Here is a 20612-nt window from a genome sequence, read left to right as displayed (position 1 = left end):
CAAGAATTTAGACGTTGTTATAAAACAGAAAATATCGGATTTTCTGGGGAAATTATTCACATACAATTATCATTTATTCAAAATACAATGAACCTAAACTACACTCTTACAAGTTTTATCTATTAAATTCACACATGCATTTATACTCGACCTTCACATCATTTTCAAAACATATTACAGAAAATATCGGATTTTCTGGGTTTTTATGAAAGATACAAAGACTTTTACTCAAATATACTTATGAACTCACCAACATTATATATGTTGACCGTTTTCAAAATAACTTGTATTCTCAGGTAATCGTTAAGCTGGAAGATAAGCAAGTGTATGGTTTTGTTTATGTAACATCACTTATCTTACTTTGAACAATTAGAACTTATGTATTTTAACAATGTACTTGATGTAAACAATGCCAGTTGTATTATGTAATGTTGGTGATGAATGTGTTATGCTTCATGTATATTCATTGTGATGATTATTCAATTGTTAGTCACACGAGCCCTCAGACGTTTCCGCCGTCTGGTTCGGGGGTGTGACAGTTTTAGTCCACATTATATTATATGGAAGTATCACGGCGAAAATACAACTCACCCGGTTGTCGAAGACATACCGCGTAGTAACGAGATGGCCGATGTTATTGATGATGTTATGGGGGGTGTGATTGAAAATGATACCAACCGCGACGAAGGGAACCCGGATACAGACGGTAGCGGTGTTGATGATGGATTTCAAAATCTGTTAGAGGAAGTCCAATTTAAATTATGTCCTGGATGTTCGTTTTCATCACTTGTCTTTTTAGCAAAGTTGATGCATATCAAGGTGATCAACAAATGGACTGATAGTTCATTCGATCAGCTTCTTGAGTTGTTGCAAACTACATTTCCTCAAGGAAACAGGGTCCCCCCGTCACATTACGAAGCAAAAAAGACACTTAAAAAGATCGGATTGGGTTATGAGTCGATACACGTATGTAAAAACGACTGCTTTCTTTTATGGAAAGAACACCAGTTGTTGCAAAAGTGTCCAGTTTGTAATGAGAGTCGGTGGGTTGATGAAAATACAAAGGGTAAGAAGGTGGCTCATAAGGTTTTACGATACTTTCCCGTGACCCCCAGACTACAATGTTTGTACTGTTCTAGACACACAGCTAAAGATATGATTTGGCACAGTACCGGACGATCCAAAGATGGTATGATGATTCATCCCGTTGATGGTACTTCATGGAAAAAATTCGATATGAAGTATCCAGACTTCTCAAGGGAACCCCGAAACGTACACTTAGGGCTTGCTGCTGATGGTTTTAATCCGTTTGGTAACATGTGTAATCCTCATAGCACGTGGCCCGTCATACTCACCACTTACAATCTTCCACCATGGCTATGCATGAAAGAGTCATCTTTCATGTTGACCTTGTTGATTCCCGGCCCCAAAGCACCTGCGAAGGACTTGGATGTGTTCCTTAGGCCGTTGGTGGATGAGTTGAAGCAGTTATGGAGTTTTGGAGTACGTACTAAAGACGCAGCGACATATACATTCTTCAATATGAAAGCGATGCTGTTATGGACAATAAACGACTTTCCCACTCGTAGTAGTTTATCCTGTTGGAGCGGACAAGGGTACAAAGCTTGTCCGACTTGCAACGAAGACACTCCGTCGTACCGAGTATCAAATAAAGTCGTATATGTTGGTCATCGCCGGTTCTTAGATGCTGACCATCCATGGAGAAAAAGTTTAAACTATAATGGCGAACATGAGACAAGAGACCCTCCAAGAAAGTCTAGTGAGGAAGAAATACAAGCGCAACATGCTCGTCTATTGTTTCGTCCACCAGGTAAAGTAGCTGCTCAACGAGCTGGTATTAAGAGAGATCGTGAGGATTTCGAGTTGAACTAGACTAAAAAGAGCATATTCTTTGAACTTGAGTATTGGTCTTCTCTGGAGCTGAAGCACAACTTTGATCTTATGCATATTGAAAAAAATGTGGGTGAGAGTCTTGTGGGTACTTCTCTGATGAATGATAAGTCTAAAGACACATCAAATGCCCGGGCGGACTTGACAAAACTGAACACTCGGAAAAGTCAATGGTTGAAAAAGAGTGGCAACAAGTTCCTTAAACCCCATCCACCTTACTCGTTCACGAAACCTGACCGTATTTGTTTTTGTAAGTTTATAAGAAATGTGAAACTGCCAGATGGGTTTGGATCTAACATTAGTAAGAAAGTGAATGAAACCAATACTAACATTATTGGGTTGAAATCTCATGATTATCACATTCTTATGCAACGTTTGTTACCCATTGGAGTTAAAGGTCTTTTGGGCAAAGGTGTTTATACACCAATAATAGAGCTTTGTATGTTTTTAAGTAACTTTGCTCAAGAACACTATCGATGAAGGATATGATAGAAGCGAAACCAACCATTATTAAAATATTGTGCAAATTAGAAGTGATCTATCCTCTTGCGTTTTTGACATTATGGTTCATTTAGTTTTGCATTTACCTGATGAAGCTATTTCCGGAGGCCCACTATGTATGAGATGGATGTATCCCTTCAAAAGGTATATGAAAAAACTAAAAAACTATGTTAGAAACAAGGCGAGGCCGGAAGGTTCTATAGCTGAGGGTTATGTCGTTGAAGAGACATTATCATTTTTTTTTAATAAAGACACACGGACAGATGTTTCTGAAGCCGAAAGGGTTGGAATGTTGCAGTATCTTTCGATAAATTATTTATAAAGTTATATATTTAATATTTTTTTAATTTTGATTTATTTTTAATTTCTCTATTTTTTTGTAGAGATGGTTTGATTTTGACGCGATTACAAATCATCCCATGGCTTCAACTTATTGGGCGTCACTGAACAATCGGATATGTGTGTGGTATAGAGGCCGCAAAAATATTGCAAAAAACCGTTTTATTGATTTTGCAGGGGATGTGGAGGCAGCAAGGGCTCGAGCCCCTATGGGTATGGATCAGCAGCGTTGGAATGCTGCTATTGACCATTTCTTAACAGAAAAACATCAAAAACGATCTGTTGGTTGTGCAGCTACGGTAGTGCTTGTTTCAAGAAAGTAAGTTACAATAATGCTTATTCAGTTATAACATATTTTTTAATGTTTATTCAAATATAACATATTTTGTAATGTTAAACAGAATTTGAATAGACTTGAAGTATTTCATCGTGCCCATGTGAATAAAAAAGGGGAATTTGTTGATCCTTTGGTTGAAGAGCAATATGTAAGTTATTATTGCTTAAAAATGAAGTAGATTGTTGATTTTTTTTGTGTTATTTTTAACGTATATTAACAATCTTTGTGAAATACAAAATGCCTTAGTTGCTGAGGTTGCTCTACAGACTCATCACATACCCGACTCTGGTGGTGATCCAGACACCATTGATTGGATCGCAATATTTGAGAAGGTGTTGGGTACACGAAGGGGGCATGTGAGAGGCATTGGGCCTAAAGCTTCTTCAGCTGTGGGTACAAGTGCTCCATCCCAATGGCAGTCATAGTCACAAGCACCGCAACCAACACAGGTACTTGTTAAATTCTTAAAGAATTTGGTAGCTTTGTTATATTGTTAAGAACTTGATATATTTGTAGTAATTTTTGGTAGTTCGGTAGTTTGTTAAATTGTTAAAGACTTAATTGATTTGGCCGTTTAATAGTTTGGTAAATTGTTAACGACTTAATTCATTTGGTGCTGTGATGCTTTGATAGTTTGTTGAATTGTTAATGACTTAATGTGTTTGTGACTTAATTGTAAAATGTTGATGTGAATGCTTTTCTTCAAAACCCGACATTTGTGTCGGCCATTGGATACATTATCCGCGCCTTTAAAAACCAAGTCAACAACAACGAGGAAAACAATGATGGGGAAGATGAAGACGAAGACACATAGTATTTCTTGTTTTATGTTATGAATGATGTTATTTTGGATTTATTAGATAGTTTATGGATTATATATTAGATATTTATTTGGGATTTATTAGATATGTAACAAATGATGTTATGTTTGATGTTTTATGTTATGTGTTATGTATATATTTACGTATTTTTATCAAATCTACATTTTATAATATACATAAACTAATATTATAAAAAATATGTTTTTCTCAAAAAAAAAAAAAAAAAAAAAACATGACCAGCGACACCTTTAGGGACGATGTGCACTAATTGCAACGACACATAACTCTGGTGAAGGATTGTTGGAAGAACTCTGGCGGTGGCCGGAAACTCAATATAGACGACGTCAATAGCGACGACACGGGAGTATTAGAGACGACACTTATTAGAGACGACAACATTTGCGACGATAAACGAGTATTAGCTACGAGGTAATTGTGACGACCCTTTAGAGACGACATGTCGTCGCTAAAGGTGTTAGCGACGAAAAAAGGTCATCAATTGCGACGACTTATGTCGTCGCTAAAGGCTACAGTTTTTGTTGTGTGTACACCATGCTAGAGAGGCAAATTAACTAAATTTGCACGATGGAGGTTGTAGAAAGCTATTTGAATTTAGAAATAACTCAGGATACGAGTAAATACCCGATACAATTTCCATATATATTTTGGATGGACCGTCGATTCATTTGATTGTACTTAGATGTATAGTAAATATTAAATACAGTTTGTTTTGGGATTGTATTTATAATATCGTTTATTTGAAATGCATTGTACAAAAAAATGGTTATATTTATATATAAACTAGAAAACTTGGTATTAGCTACAAAAAATTACCTACGAATATATTTTGTAGGTAATTTTCATCAAATTTTCAACAAAAATTCAACAAAACAGAAATCCAACAAAATTCCGCCGAATGCCGACGGAATTAAAAACCAGGAAAAGTCTTTTGGAAAAGCGTTGGTAAATTCCAACCGAATTACTACGAAATATTAATTAATATTTAAAAATATAATTTTGTAAGAATTTGGTAGGAAAACTAAAAAATATTTCCGTTCTTTTCTTTTTGCCTTGACCCTTTTTCTTTTCTTTTCTTTTTTGCCTTTCCCCCTTTTTCATAAATATTATTATTACTACTATTATTTTATACTATTATTATTATTTAAAAAATATAATTTCATATTATTATTAAAAAAATATAATTATTATTGTTATCTTATTTTGGTTATTTTTGTTATTATTTTCATATTAGATTAATTATAATTAATTTTTTTATTATTATATTTATTATAATTATACTTTTTGTTATTAATATTAGGTTTATTATAATTATAATATAATTATTTTTTTTATTATTATGATTGTATATCTATGTGTATGTGTATTTGTATGTATGAGTATGTGTATGTGTATGTATGTATGTATGTATGTATGTATGTATTATTGGATTAGATGTCTAAGCCCATAACTATTATTAGTATGTACTCGACCCGAGAGTAGCATGGTCCATTTGGTTTGCATAACATCAGGACAATTTGTTAGGATGGACTTTTGAGAAGAGGTTATATATGATTTATTAATATAAGTTCTAATATATTAATATAAAATTATATGATTTAATTAGTATTGATCAAGAATTAGTTTGGAATTAATTTAGTGATCAAAAGAGACTAATTAAATCTATGAGGACTAATTATGGTAATTGGTTATATTTATATGTGTTGGGCTTATGATTCATATTGGACTAAGTTTATGTATGGATACATAAAGAGTTGGGCCGCATGAACCATGGATCATAAAACCCATGGGTATGGATTTGGGTTATACCCATGACTCTTGGAATCCTACATATAAATATAAGCTCCATAACCTAAAAACGCCACTTGGAAATACTTCTAGTTCTTGGAGTTCATGAAGGCATTTTTGGTGCATGGAAATTCTCTCTCAAGAGTCACCTTTGTCCTAGGTGAGTTGTGATTCCATTTGAGGTGCAACACTTGGGGCACTAAGTTCTTAAATGCCAAACTCTTCCTAGCAACATTAACAACATCAAGAGGTATGTCTAAAACTTTTCTTATTATACATATGTTATTTGTATGCTAGTTGTAGGCTTAAAGCTTTGGAAACCATATGCATGTATAATTAGAGAAAACATAGATCCAAAGCTTTTAGGGTTGTATGTGCACCATAGGATGTTGTAGTATACTAAAACCCAACATGTATGTATATATATATATATATATATATATATATATATATATATATATATATATGTGTGTGTGTGTGTGTGTGTGGGTGGGTGTATGTGTGTAGGAGTAAGTGTATATGTATGTGTATAGGGTTTACGGTATGTACGGGTTTATGGTTCAGTGTTTAAGGTTTAGAATTTAGGTGCATGCTGTAATATCTTGATATTGAGGTATTTTCATTTTAAACCCTAAGTATAAGAATTTATTTCATTTTGGACCTTGGATGTGAATTAATTGCAAAATTGAACCAAAATGGCATTTTCGTAAATTATGGGAGCTGGCACGTACACTGGGCGTTCCCTAGGAATGATGGGCGTAGGTTGCCAGAGTGCAAACCTTAATTTTTAGGATTTGGACTCTATTTAAGCATCCTTAAGTCCCAAAACTACCTTCTTTTATCAGCCTCCAACCCACATTCGTCCCCAAGCAAACCCTAATCCATTTTTAAAGCATTCTTGAGCTTTTGTGTGTGTTTTGGTGAGCATAGTTCAAAAACACCTAGAGGTTGCGAGTCTGCTAGCGTTCCACTAGACTGTGTAGAATAGTATGTGGTTGTTATCTATACTTCGCTAGACGACTGGATCATCTTCAAAGTCAAGGCCTCTTATCATTTATCTCATCTTTCATCTATATCATCTTTAATCTACCCATCTTTACCCAACATAATTATAGGTATAAAATACATATACATTTTAAATCAAGTAAAAGATGCATAAATCGTTTATCCAACATAGATATCAGGAACACAGATAATAGACACATATAGCATGTAATCTATATTAAATACTTCATATCTATGTGTAAGATGAAAGTAACTATTCACTCACTTGTTAAAGTGACGATTCGAAATTCAGACAATGCTTCGCTTCTAGAACTACATTTTCCTTTGACGAAACCTAGTATCATTATCATTATCACTAAGTCTTAGTCTAATATTTATTGCGACTAATTATTAGTCTAGATTCATCATTAATTCAAAGTCTACTTCAAGATCTATCAAGTAAAGGACAACCAGGTAGGATCATATTGGAGGTAGGGTCCGTTTGGAAATCCCACTTTAAACACCTCACTAAATCCAACCTAGACATCATCCCCGTAAATTGATCAATCAGTATAACGACTTGGAATCACTGATAAATCTTGTTTATAGGTTCATAATAACGATAATAAACTTAAACATAAGTTATACTTAAAGTACGGTAAGCATAACTAAACTTACAGGTGGTTTAGCGAGAAACTGGACTCTACGCGGGCAGAACTTCTAAGTCGAAAGCTCTACTTCTCGAGACTTGCCAAGGCTCTGGAGCTTCGCTACTAACACCTAGGAAGTGATAGAGAAAGGCATTGAGGCCTTGGGGGGGGGGGAGGGGTGGTTTGGGAGAGAGTATGATGTAATGGTGTGAAGAATGGAGAGATTTTCGACTTCTATTTATAGGCTGTCAGCGCCGAGTACGCAAGGCGTACTAAACAAATTACGCGGGGTGTAATTGATTTTTATGGGTTATGCGGGGCGTACTCAAAATTACGCGGGACGTAATGTGCCATGTGTCAGCATCTGGTGGCAAGCCGTGGGGAAGAAGGTGTGGTGCCAGATCGCGACACGTGTCGCCCTCTGATTAATCTGAAAACTAATTATCTTGTAAAATCCATAACTTTCGCATATAAGTTCCGTTTTTATGTTCTTTATATCCATGCGTAGCTATCGCCGAGATATACAACTTTTGTTTACACTACATCGGCTAGTTTTGAATTTATTTATAAAGTTATATTTTAACAGGCTTATACAATTAAAGTTCGTTAAAAATTCATAACTTTGTCATCCGACGTCCGTTTTCGACTGTCTTTATATCGTCGAGCTCCTCTTAATGAGATCTTCAATTCTAGTTTAGATCATCTCGGCTAAAAATTGACGGATCTAAAATTTGATTTCCGAGCTGTACACTCATATGCTGAATCTTCGAAAAATCATAACTTCCTCAAATGAAGTCAGATTCGGATGTTCTCTATATTCACGCTCTCGGTTTAACCTCTACTAAGAATTTTGTTTAGATTTCTAAGGATAAAAAGTATTTTGTCAAAAATTTACTTTTTACGATACGCAGAGCCGTGTCGGTTTAATCGCGAAACTTCGACGGGTCATAACTTCTTCGTTATTAGTCAAATTTCGGTGTTCCTTATATCTTCAGAATCCTTGTTACGACTAATTTAACTTTCTTCAAAGATATTGGGTCCAATTATTATTTTATTTTAGACGCATATTTTAGTCATATTTTATTATATCGTTATAAGTCCGTGTATTGCACATAATTTACACGTACATCACATAATACTCAAATAATTCTTCTTCAATACATCAAATAGGTTACAATTGTTGACCCTAACTAGAAAATCATCTTAATAATGCTTATCGAGAAACACAGGCGTTACACTGGAAGAGGAACTGCTCCTCTTATCTGGAATGAAAGTCTAGAAGAGACTAGTACTTCATGTATCTACTAGTTAGAACTCGTATTTTTCATATAACACTTAGGTACTTGGTACTTAAATGTTAATATAATATTTGTAAATGGTTTGCAGATATTTACAGAAGAGTAACTAGGTGAGCACAATAAAGTTGGAACTACACTCTCGGAGTCTAGTTTATTATGCTTGTAACACAATTTACTTGTAATATAAAACAATGTTTATTTTGGAACATTGTATGTTTTAATTTAGCTTGCCTAAATATATGTCTCAGTTTAATTTATGAATGATTGATTATTTACTTAAATCGTTTTTCATAACGATCATCATCATATTCAGAAATGATTAAAATTCTTTTATGAGACTGGATCTCTTAATTAGAATTATAAAGTAAATATCAATGTTTATAAATAACAAGTTCTATTTGCAAATACTTTTGATGTAAACTTATTTTAAATCAAAATCATCTTTGACATTGTTATCTTTATTATATAAATGGCATTCACATATTCCAACTTCAAGAGAGGGATCTTTGAAGGGAAATAAAATAGTTTATTTGACATATGTAAATATTATTTATATATAAAAGAATCCTAATGATATTTTCACTAAGTAGTAGAGAAAATAAATTATTAAGGAACTATACATGGTTATGTATGACTTCATTTCTAATAAATGTCTAAGATTTATCATAAGACACTAAATCAACTTTATTAACAACTATAGTAGTTATAAATTATATTTTACATGGTAAAACATAATTGTGAAATCTTTGTTTAAATTTTCAAATATAAAGTTGAAGTACAAATTGGTAAGAACTATCTAAGGCCTTAATGATAATAAAAGATGAATTAAATCTTAGTTGGTATGATTACTTTCTAATCGGTGGAAATGTCCTCATTTTATTTCCTTCGGATAACACCTAAAACACTATTAATTGTACCTTGAGTACAAACACCAACTAACTAATAGATATAACATTTTCTTCATAGGATTTTGTATGGAAAGGTTCCATCCCTATCTTATTAAATGTTTTATGGATTTAAAGCCTATGTTGGACTAAAGCTTTTAAACCCAAAATCTACTAGATACATATTTGTATAATGATCTAAATGTGGCTTAGATTATTATATGCAAACCCACCAAGAATAAGTTCTTTTATTCATCTGAAAGCTGAGTTAGAAGAAAGCAAGCTTCCAATGACAAAGCAAGTGGGAGGTACATGGAACTTGAAGCAGCTCAAGAAACATAGCCTGATGTAGTAACAGTTAGCACTAGTTTTAACAAGGATTATTAAACTTGAATAATAGCTATTCACAAACACAAATTGTTTGCACTATTGGTAGAAATCATCTATGACTTGAGAAGTGTGGAATCTCTCATTAATGAGCTTTTATTGATGGTTTCTAGCAAATCCATCAAATACCAAGATACTATGTTAGATCTCGAATCTCATTAATGACTTAGAGTCATGAATATGAGATGTAATCCATGTATTATAATCAAGTATGGTCTTGATTGAACTTTCTCTCTATAGCAAGGCTAGAAGAAGTAATGGATTCTTCTAGAAAGAATACATTACATGGATAACTATACACATTTAAATAAAGAGTTGTTATAAAAGGATTTTATCATGCTCATGTCATTGACTATGGTCCTTATCATACTCGTGACGTTGACTATGATCAAACCTTTTTCACAAGTAGCTATGATTAGATCAACAAGGATATTATTTACTAGAAATTCATATTCTCAATATGAGATATAGCAAATAGAATTCAAGAAATGTTGTTTTTCTTAATAGAATCTACTAGAAGATATATATATATATATATATATAGATTAGCATAGAGGTTTTCTTAATCCATGTCATCCTAAAAAAATGTGTAGAGCTTGAGATCCAATTGTGGATATAAAGCAAACATCTCAATGTTGCAATCATCATTTTAACATAAAACCATAAGGTATGCTTTTATATAAAAATGAACAGAACATGTGTGTTTACTAAGAACTAGTTGAAACATGCTGACATTCCTAATCTTGTATGAATGAGACATACTTAATCATAAGAAATTACACTCTGATCATGTCAGGCTTTTTCACTTTGACTCGAAATGTGTTTCTAAAATGAAAGACTAAGGAAGGACAAGATACATTCTTGGAATGTAAAATCTATAAAGATAGATAAAATGAATGTTAAAAGTTTTATATCCTTTTGCATATATTGACAATACCTTGAAAGAGATCAAGATAGAAGATTCATTTGGAGGAACCTTTACATTGTCACATGGCACTGATTTTGAGCCAGCCTCAAAAGAATATAACTTATAGGTTTAAACTAGCTGAAATGATTTGTATTCAATTTACTTGGCAAATGAAGCCATCATTTATGCCATATTATGCATAAGACCTGGTATATGATCATGCTAGGAGCATATCCTAATATACCAATTAGATACATGGTTAAGTCACCAGATAACTATAGGAACATTCTATGAGTACTTTAGAAGAACTAAGAGAATGCATATGATACAATTAGTTTAGAATAAAATCTTCATGTAACGGGCTACATAAGATTCTGATTTCTAAGCAAATATGGGTAATTATGAATTATAATTGGATTATGACTTCATTATGGGATGAAAAGTAAGTTTTGTTGGAATGAGGTCCAACAAAAACAAAATGACACAATATACTACAAAATAAGAATACAATGCTTTATAAGTTGAAATCTAGTATGATTGGAAGAATGATTTCATTGAAAAACTATGTTGATTTATGTCATTCTAGAAATCACATAGAAATTTTTATGACTTCTTGAGTATACTTAATCAAGCTAAGAAACTCTATGTCATGAAAGAACACCAATCATATACTCCAAGATATTTAACTATACCTAGAGTAAAGTCAAATATGGAGATGATAGTATTTGCATAATTCACAAAAATTAATTTTAGTCGAACCCATTAATTATGCCTTTCTTCTAAAGCTAAGTATGAATGGTCACACTTCAATTATAAGACTTTATTATTCTAGAAATGGGATTATGATTTGGATTTAGTATTTAGATATTGGAACATTATGACAACAACTATTATATAATGTTTTGATATACTAGGATATGATCATAACATCAATACTTGTTGTGTTCTATATTAACATGTTTAATCCATGAATAATGTTATTATTCTAAAAGTTCACAGTAGGTTATAATTGTGGGAGAAATTATGAAGTAAGACTAATATGAATTGGATTGGTTGACTTTGACTAGATAAAGGTAGACAATGGGTTGTAACCAAGTTTCATAGGTACTTGTTAGCGGACTAGTATCGAACTGACCCTCATCAAGATCATCCCATGGATCGCTATCATGAATGATACTTGATTAAAAGGTACTATATTTGTATCCTTAACACCTGAGATACATAGTGGGACTTAAGTGTAGGGAATGTTGTGCTTAGATATGGTCAAACGCTGGTCCTTAACCGGGCAGTTATAAAATCCATTTTCAGGTATGGTGTGAACTATGCAAGAGGCTTATGTAGTCAAGATGGGATTTGTTCCTCTTATATGTTTAGAGTTAGACATCCAAGGCGCCTTAACAAAAGTTGAACACCTAATGAGATTGATCACGATCCATATCTCATGTTCAACATGATGTCTGTGACAAAAGGATAACTGATAAACTTACCTTATACATCAATTGTAGCTTGAAACTTTTTAGGAATTGGGCGTTGATAGAATGGCATAAAGTTGTATGTTGATCGGGGCAGTGAAATGTTGTTAGACGTTCACCACTGTCTATATCAGTCTAATATGAATCTTGCGCAAGTGAGAGATTGAAAGATCTAATATTCTCAAGAATCATATTAAAGTGATATTGCTAATTAACATATGATACTAAAGGGTCACACTAACAACAACTTTATATAATTGATTATTTATTAGAAATTGATTTTAATAAATATTCAATAAACTCTTATAATTAAATTGGAAATTATTTATTTCTAGGAAATAATAATTTTCATTAGCAAGTAATATTATATATAATTTATATGGTATGAATTAATAAGTCATGCACAACATTTTAGACTAGATGAATTCTTTTTGTCTTTTACAAAAAAGTTAAAGTTTATATTTTATAAACTTGGTTTATAAAATATAAAGGCTTTGTCTTCTTTCTTTTATTATTTTATAAAATAAGAGTAAGAAAGGAAGAATATGGCTTTTAAGATAGGTCAATGTAAAATAATGAGAGACATGGTGCTTTCAATTGTTTATTCAAAAGAAGAGCATGGTCTTATACTTATTTAATGTAAGTAATGAGAAGCATGTGGAACAAATCTAGCTAGTAGAAGCATAGGTGCTTAATAGTTAAAGACTCGTGTATATTATGCATGTTATATATATGAGAGTGAAGCTTTCGTTCTTTTGGCTTGAACATGCACAAAACCATAACATGCTAGGAATGTTACTCTCTCTCATTTTCTTCTTAACTCATGAAGATATTACTTGCTTTTATACTCTCTTGAAGTTCATACTTTGGTTATAAACTTCAAGCTTAAGAGTTAAGAGTTTTAGACTAGCATCTACATCAAGTTGGCTTCTTGTTGGTGTCTCTAAAGTTCATCATTCTTCATCAACTTTCAAGCCTCCCAAGAGGATCCAAAGAACTAGAAAGGCTGTTATTTATTCATCTTCTTATTTGCTGCTTGTTTTCGTTCCAAACTTTGCAATAAGATCCTTGGTGGGTTTAACTTGTTTATGTTATTCAAAAATTTCTAAGTCTTCTGTTGCTAAATTTCTTGTTTTTGAAACTAGATTTTGAATAAAAACCCAATAATATATATATATATATATATATATATATATATATATATATATATATATATATATATATATATAAACACACACACACTTATTAAATATTACAAGAAGTTATATATGTAATTTAAGAAACTAACTTCATCACAGTCGGTTTCTTAATGCTTGCATGAACCACCTATATATATATATATATATATATATATATATATATATATATATATATATATATATATATACCACCACCGACCACATTACTGCCACCTCCTTTAACTATACCACCACCACCTCTGTCACTACCCCCTCCCCTACCAACCACCATAGTATAATCATATATGATTATATCCCTATGCCATATAATCATTTATGATTAGGCATACCACGTAGCTGCCGGTACGCTGAAGCGTTATAGCGGAAAATGAGAAATATGTGGCTGATGTTGAATCACAAGATCTCTATGCGGGTCCCTCATCTAGTTTGACATTAATAAAGACTAAACCTGTTCACAAATCCAGACCTTGCAATGCGGTCCCTCATCTAGTTTGACATTAATAAAGACTAAAGAGTATTAAAAGCCACGAAGGGAAACTATAACTTAAAGTAATTTAATAAAAGGGTAAATTACACGAATGGTCCCTGTGGTTTAGGATAATCTGCATGTTTGGTCCCTAACAACTTTTTTAACTCGGACAATCCTTAAAATATATTTTTGTTACGCGTTTGGTCTTTGTCCGAGATAAAATGACTATACTGCCCTTAATAAATTGTTTTTCCTAATTTTTCTAAGTTTTCTAATTTATTTGTTTTATTATATAAATAACATAAATAGATTAAAACAAATTATAAAAAGAAAAAAAGACTTAAACCTAAAGCAACCCATCTTTAATTCTTCATCCCTGCATCTTTTCTCTCTAACGCCGACTCCACTGACAACCAACCTCACACCTTGCCGGGGATACCATCGTTGATTCTGTATCCGTCTTCTCTTGCCGGAAAACTTCAGTGACAACCAGCCACCGCCACCTATCTACTCCACATCCTTCTAACGCACCTACAGCCCTCCAACCTCGTGAAGTACCGGTGATATTGGTCGATCCAACCATCGCCGAAAACAATGGACTCCACCGAGCTACATTTATAATCGAAAATGAGGGTGTCATCTGTGAAACTTCCTTCCAGGTAACATCATATGAATAAAAAACAAATTCCAATCCTTTCTTCTACCCCACTTCGATTCTCTTTCTGTTGTTATTGGTTCTCTCTATTTTCTCAGGTCTCTTGTGTGAGTTGTGTTTGTATTAACTGTACATGACGTGTGATGTTGTATTGATTATATAGGATACTATAATTTGGATATAACTTTGTGATTGGTGCTGGAAATATGGAGTCCGCTTGAGTTGCACAAGAGGTGTTTGACCAAACACGCAGATTAACCTAAACCATAGAGACCATTCGTGTAATTTACCGTAAATTTAATTATTATTTTTTTAATAAATGATAAAAATAAAAAATCCTTATAAGGGAAAAATAATATTTTTAGTACAGATAGGGACCAAGCGTGCAACAAAAATATAAAGTAAGGACGGCCCGAGTTAAAAAAAAATGTTAGGGACCAAACACGCAGATTACCTTAAGCCACAGGGACCATCTGTGTAATTTTAAGTCAATCGTCAAATTATAAAGTGAGGGTTTAATTATGGTATTTCTAAAAGTGCAAGATGATTAGACGATTTGAGTTTAGGGTAAGAAATGTAACAATGTCTAAACTTCAGGGACCATAACTGTAACTTCACAATTAAAAAACTCTCTTCTCTTTACACAGCGTATGAGAGCTTGCCCTAAGTAAGAAAGAGAAGGGAAACATCGGAAGATTAACGAGGATCTTTGTAGGAATGAATCCTACTTGTTCTTGTAAGGTGGTTTTTTGGGTTGCAACCATAAGGAGGACTTTTGTATTTTAGGGGTTATGCTTTTCTTTACCATCACAAAATGTGAGGTATACTAAACTTTTTACAGAAACTTTATGCGTTTCTTGAACAACATTTGATTCTAAAACCAAAACAAATTTTGGTGTTAAAACTTATAGGCAATAAGACTTGTAGAAAATTGTGAAAACTAATACATAAACAAAATATTACAAATGAATTTATAAAAAGATTAAAAATAAGAAAGAAACTTGTTTTTGAGAATAAAAGTAAATCAAGACAGTAATATTACTAAAAACAAACTTTTAAAAAGAATTTAAAAATTCAACACCTAAATGGTAATAAAAAAAGAGAATTAGTGGCAAAGAATGTAAATCTTAAGCCTGCTACAGGTACGAATACAAAGCAGATTATTTTTCTAGATATTAAACTAAAAAAAGAATTTTAAATACAGTTAAAATAGATGATTGGTTATAAATATTATCATCGCTTTTGTAAATATATAGGAGGATATGGCAGTGTTTTGTTCAATATGATTGATATCGAGAATATTTTGAAGAGTACGTAGTCCACGCCAGCACCGATGTACCTTTTTCCTTTTTATCTGCAAATATTCCTCGTTTTCCAATCTGCAGAATTATAAATACATAAGTTTTCATATATACAGTCTACCCTTTTGCTTTTATCAGCAACTTTTATTCATCCCTTAGAAATCAAAACCCTCAATAAAGAAAATATCTTTCCTTTTCCAAAATTCAATGGCTGAAATCGTTGTTAGCGCCGTCATCACAGTGCTGTGTGAGAAGCTGATCTCTGGTGACTTGATGAAACTGGCTCAATCGGAAGGGATCGATTCTCAGCTGAACAAATGGAAGAAAAACCTGCCCCTGATCAAAGCTGTGCTTGCTGATGCAAGCCAGAAGCAGATAAAAGAGAAATCTGTTCAATTGTGGGTGAACAATCTCCAGGATTTGGCTTACGACATAGACGATGCACTCGATGATTTGGCCACCGAAGCTATACGACGCAAGTTGAATCAAGAATCTCATGCCAGCACCAGCACCAGCACTAGTAAGGTAATGAAGTTCTTGCCAAATTTTTGTACTAATTTCACTCCTCGCAGTTTTTATGGTCGAAAGATGAGTTCTAAGCTAGATGAAATCACCAACAAATTGCGTGATCTTGTTGACCAGAAAAATGATTTGGGTTTGAATGTAAATGTTGAAAGGTCAAATACGATAGAAAGACTGGAGGAAAATTCATTGGTCGATGAGTCCAAAATCATGGGTCGGGAAGGGGATAAAGTGGCATTGATGGAAAAGTTGTTGGGAAATGAAGAATGTGATCACAGTGTGAGCGTAGTGTCGATAGTTGGAATGGGTGGGATAGGAAAAACCACTCTTGCTAAAGTTTTATACAACAACGAGAAAGTGAAGGATCACTTTGAACTTAGAGCATGGGTTTGTGTTTCTGAAGAGTGCCATGTATTTAACATTAGCAAGGCTATCTTCCAAGCAGTAACAGGTCAAAACAAAGATTTTGCTAATCTGGATCTGCTTCATGTGGCCCTCAAAGAAAAACTTTCAAAGAAGAGGTTCCTACTTGTTCTAGACGATGTCTGGAACGAAGACCATAGAAAGTGGGAACTCCTCCAAAGTCCTCTTCTTGTAGGGGCATCTGGAAGTAGAGTTATTGCCACAACCAGGAGTACGAAGGTTGCATCAGTGATGGACTCGCAACAAACTTACCCTCTAGGTGTTTTGTCAAATGAAGATGCTCTATCATTATTCGCTCAACACGCGTTAGGAGAAAAAAACTTTGACAAACATCCAACACTTAAGTTGCTTGGTGAAGGCATGGTTCACAAATGTGGTAGATTGCCTTTGGCTTTGAAAGCAGTTGGGAGGGTCGTGAAGGGAAATAAAAATGGCGATAAATGGGAGGAGTTGTTGAAGAGTGAGACATGGGATATTGAGGATGGGAATAAGATTCTTCCAGCTCTAAGACTAAGCTACTATCATCTCCCTCCACACCTGAAGCAGTTGTTTGCATATTGTTCCTTAATTCCCAAGGACTATGTGTTTGACAAGAATAAGTTAGTTCTACTGTGGGTAGCCGAAGGATTTTTGTCCCAATCAAAAGGAAACAAGTCAATGGAGCGTTTAGGTCAGGAGTATTTTGAAGAGCTAAAGTCAAGGTCCTTTTTTCAACATTCAACAAATGACGAATTAGGATATACAATGCATGACCTAATAAATGACCTGGCCACAAGTGTTGCAGGAGAGTTTTCCTTTAGATTGGATGGTGAGGTGGATGTATCCTACACGAATGAAACTTTTGATAAGTTTCGTCACTTTTCATTGGTAGATCCAAGTTCTAGATCATATAGAAAGGTTAATGAATTACATAGAGCTAAACGCTTGCGAACTTTCTTACTCACGTCGGCTGGTTTTGAAAACAATGGCTTTTTGGACAAGGTTCTTCTTGAATTACTTCCTGAACTACACTTCCTGAGGGTGCTAAGTGTCATGGGCTTGACTCCGGTTGATTACATATGGCAAGGTTCTCTTTCAATCAGAAAGATACCAGAATCCATTGGTAGTCTCAAGCATCTACGGTACCTTAATTTTTCTTTTACTAGAATCACATGTTTGCCAGAACAAGTGAGTGACCTTTATAATCTACAGACCTTGTTGGTTCATAACTGTTATCAGTTATCTAGCTTGCCAAAAAGTTTTGCAAAGTTAATAAACCTGCGACATCTTGACGTAAGTAAGACTCCGTATTTGAAGAAGACACCCTTAGGGATCGGTGGGTTGACGAGTCTACAAACTCTACCCAATGTCTTTATTGAAGAAGGTGACGGGTTCAAAATATCCGACCTTAAGGGCCTAACGGATCTTCAAGGCCAGCTTTCCATTATTGGGCTGGAGAAAGTGATAGATCCAATGCAAGCAAAGGATGCCAACTTACATCAAAAGAAGGGTCTTGAAGTTCTGGAGATGAAATGGAGTTATCATGTGTTTGATGATTCTCGGGATGAGTCTATTGAATATGAAGTACTTAAAGAACTAAGGCCTAATCCTAGGTTAAAAACCCTCAAGATTTGGAATAACATGGGAATGAGATTTCCTACGTGGGTTGGCGATCCCTTGTTTGATCAGTTAACAGAGCTTACATTATGTGGTTGTAGTAGTACACAACTACCAACACTTGGAATTCTATGGTCTCTTAAGGAATTGGTTGTTGAAAGTATGAATGAGGTGAAGACTGTGGGTTTTGAGTTACTTGCACCCACTGCTTCTTTTATTGGCATTGCATTTCCATCGCTTGAAGTTCTGAAATTTAAAGATATGGAAGGTTGGGAGAGATGGTCGATTAATAGTGGCGAGGAACATGAAACTCCTAGATTATTTCCTCGTCTTCATGAGATCTGTATAGCCAATTGTCCAGAACTAGCTGAAGTTGCAATCGGATTGATACCTTCACTTCGGGTTTTATCTATAACAGGATGTTCCAATGCAGTGTTAAAAAGCATGGTTGGTTTGTCCTCGTCGCTTGTTGAATTGAAAATGGTGAATGTTAAAGGATTTGCCCAACTATATGGAGAAGATTTACTGCATCTTGGGGCACTTGAACATCTTTATATTTATAAATGTGATGAACTGAGATACTTGTGGGAACGAGAATCAGAGGCATCCAAGAGACTTGTTAGTTTACAGAAGTTGGAAGTAATTCATTGTAAAAAGTTGATTTCATCATCCGAGAAAGACTTTAATATTGGGATTAGAATGAAATCTCTTAAAGAAGTGAAGTTTGATGGTTGTGACACACTGGAGAGTTACGATTGTCCAAATACTATTGAGAGGTTGCATATAGATCGTTGTGATTCAATGACTTCGTTGACCTTCTCGATAGTGCAGGAGCACCCATCTCCTCTAAATGAATTGATAATCAAAGATTTCCATTTTCTCCCCAGGTCTCACCTAACATGTCTTGAGATCGATAAATGCAAGAATCTAAAGTCATTTCCTCATGAGCATTTCCAAAGTCTCACATCTTTGGAAGAAATGTGGCTAACTCATTGTCCAAGTATGGACTATTCCTTTCCTTGTGGGGTGTGGCCTCCTAATTTGACCAAACTAACGATAGGAGGCCTAAATAAGCCCATGTCAGAATGGGGCCCCCAGAATTTTCCAACCTCACTAGTTGAACTAGAGTTATATGGCTACGATTCACGAGTGGTTTCATTTGCGGTGGCAGACGATGTGAGGAATACTATTACTCCTTCATCATCTTTTCTTCTTCCACCATCTCTCGTTTCTCTATGGCTCAATGGTTTTAAGGATGTGGAATCATTGTCAGAGGTCTTACCACACCTCCCCTGCCTTAAAAGACTTTGCATCGAGGCTTGCCTGAAGATTAAAGATCTTAAAACAACCTCCAACCCATCATATTTGACAATAACGGTGATCTAGTAGAAAAGGTATGTCATCTCCTTTCACATCATCTGTGTCTCTTACATAAGTACTAAAAGTGTGGTTATTCATCATAGTTTAAAAAAATCATAGGAGGCGTGAAGCGGTGGAAAAACGTACTTGAGGCGGTGCTTCATATGGTCTAACGGAGGCGGAGGCGGAGGCTGATCGAGGGAGCCTCAAGGCGTGTGGCGGGGTGAGGCATTCTTATAAAACAATGAAAAAGAAGAGAAACATAATATTTTTGTTGATTTTTTTACCTTTTTACCTAAATAAAACAAAAAAGTAATTTTTGACATAAATAACCTAATTGGTTACCGTAGACGATTCACTTAAATTGTCATAACTTTGTTAATATACGTGTAATATTCTATTTAGTTATGCAGAATGGCAATGTTGTTTATATTTCTTTAAACATGTTTTCTATTTACTCATGACTTTCTATGTAATTTTATTATACATATTTTTATTTATTATATAATATTTTAGATTTATTTTTTATACCACCTCGAAGTTTACGCTTCGAGAGGCTAAGCGAAAACGCCTAGAGGCAAAACATTTCTTATAATAAATATCACAAATTCCTTTAGTTTTATTTGGACATTAATTTTGAGCCTTGTTTGTTTTGATTAGTTGACAATATTATTTTAATATTGACCTAACAATCAAACCTAATACTAAAAGATGGAAAGCTATAACTGTAGTCGTTGAATTGCTTTTCGGTTTTTGTAGAACTTTTACCATTAACTTGTTATGTATATTGG

General features: G+C 34.0%; 1 protein-coding gene across 3 annotated transcripts; it reads left to right on the top strand.

Moving 5' to 3' along the window:
- Positions 1-15917: 15917 nt before the first annotated feature.
- LOC145163851 (putative disease resistance RPP13-like protein 1) lies at positions 15918-20253 on the top strand. 3 transcript variants are annotated; one of them, XM_079082612.1, is made up of 3 exons: positions 16288-16446; positions 16599-19856; positions 19942-20253. In XM_079082612.1, exons 1-2 carry the CDS (start codon positions 16418-16420, stop codon positions 19846-19848), a joined length of 3279 nt encoding a protein of 1092 aa, XP_078938738.1. In that variant the 5' UTR covers positions 16288-16417; the 3' UTR covers positions 19849-19856; positions 19942-20253. The 3 variants fall into 3 exon arrangements, with proteins under 3 accessions (XP_078938729.1, XP_078938735.1, XP_078938738.1); XM_079082603.1 differs by having other exon boundaries at positions 15918-19856; XM_079082609.1 differs by having other exon boundaries at positions 15918-19856; positions 19926-20253.
- Positions 20254-20612: the final 359 nt, after the last annotated feature.

The sequence above is a fragment of the Lactuca virosa genome, chromosome 1 (assembly GCF_052849685.1).
Source record: "Lactuca virosa cultivar CGN04683 chromosome 1, Lactuca_virosa_CGN04683_v6, whole genome shotgun sequence".
NCBI lineage: Eukaryota > Viridiplantae > Streptophyta > Magnoliopsida > Asterales > Asteraceae > Lactuca > Lactuca virosa.
This window is presented reverse-complemented; position numbering and strand designations above follow the sequence as displayed.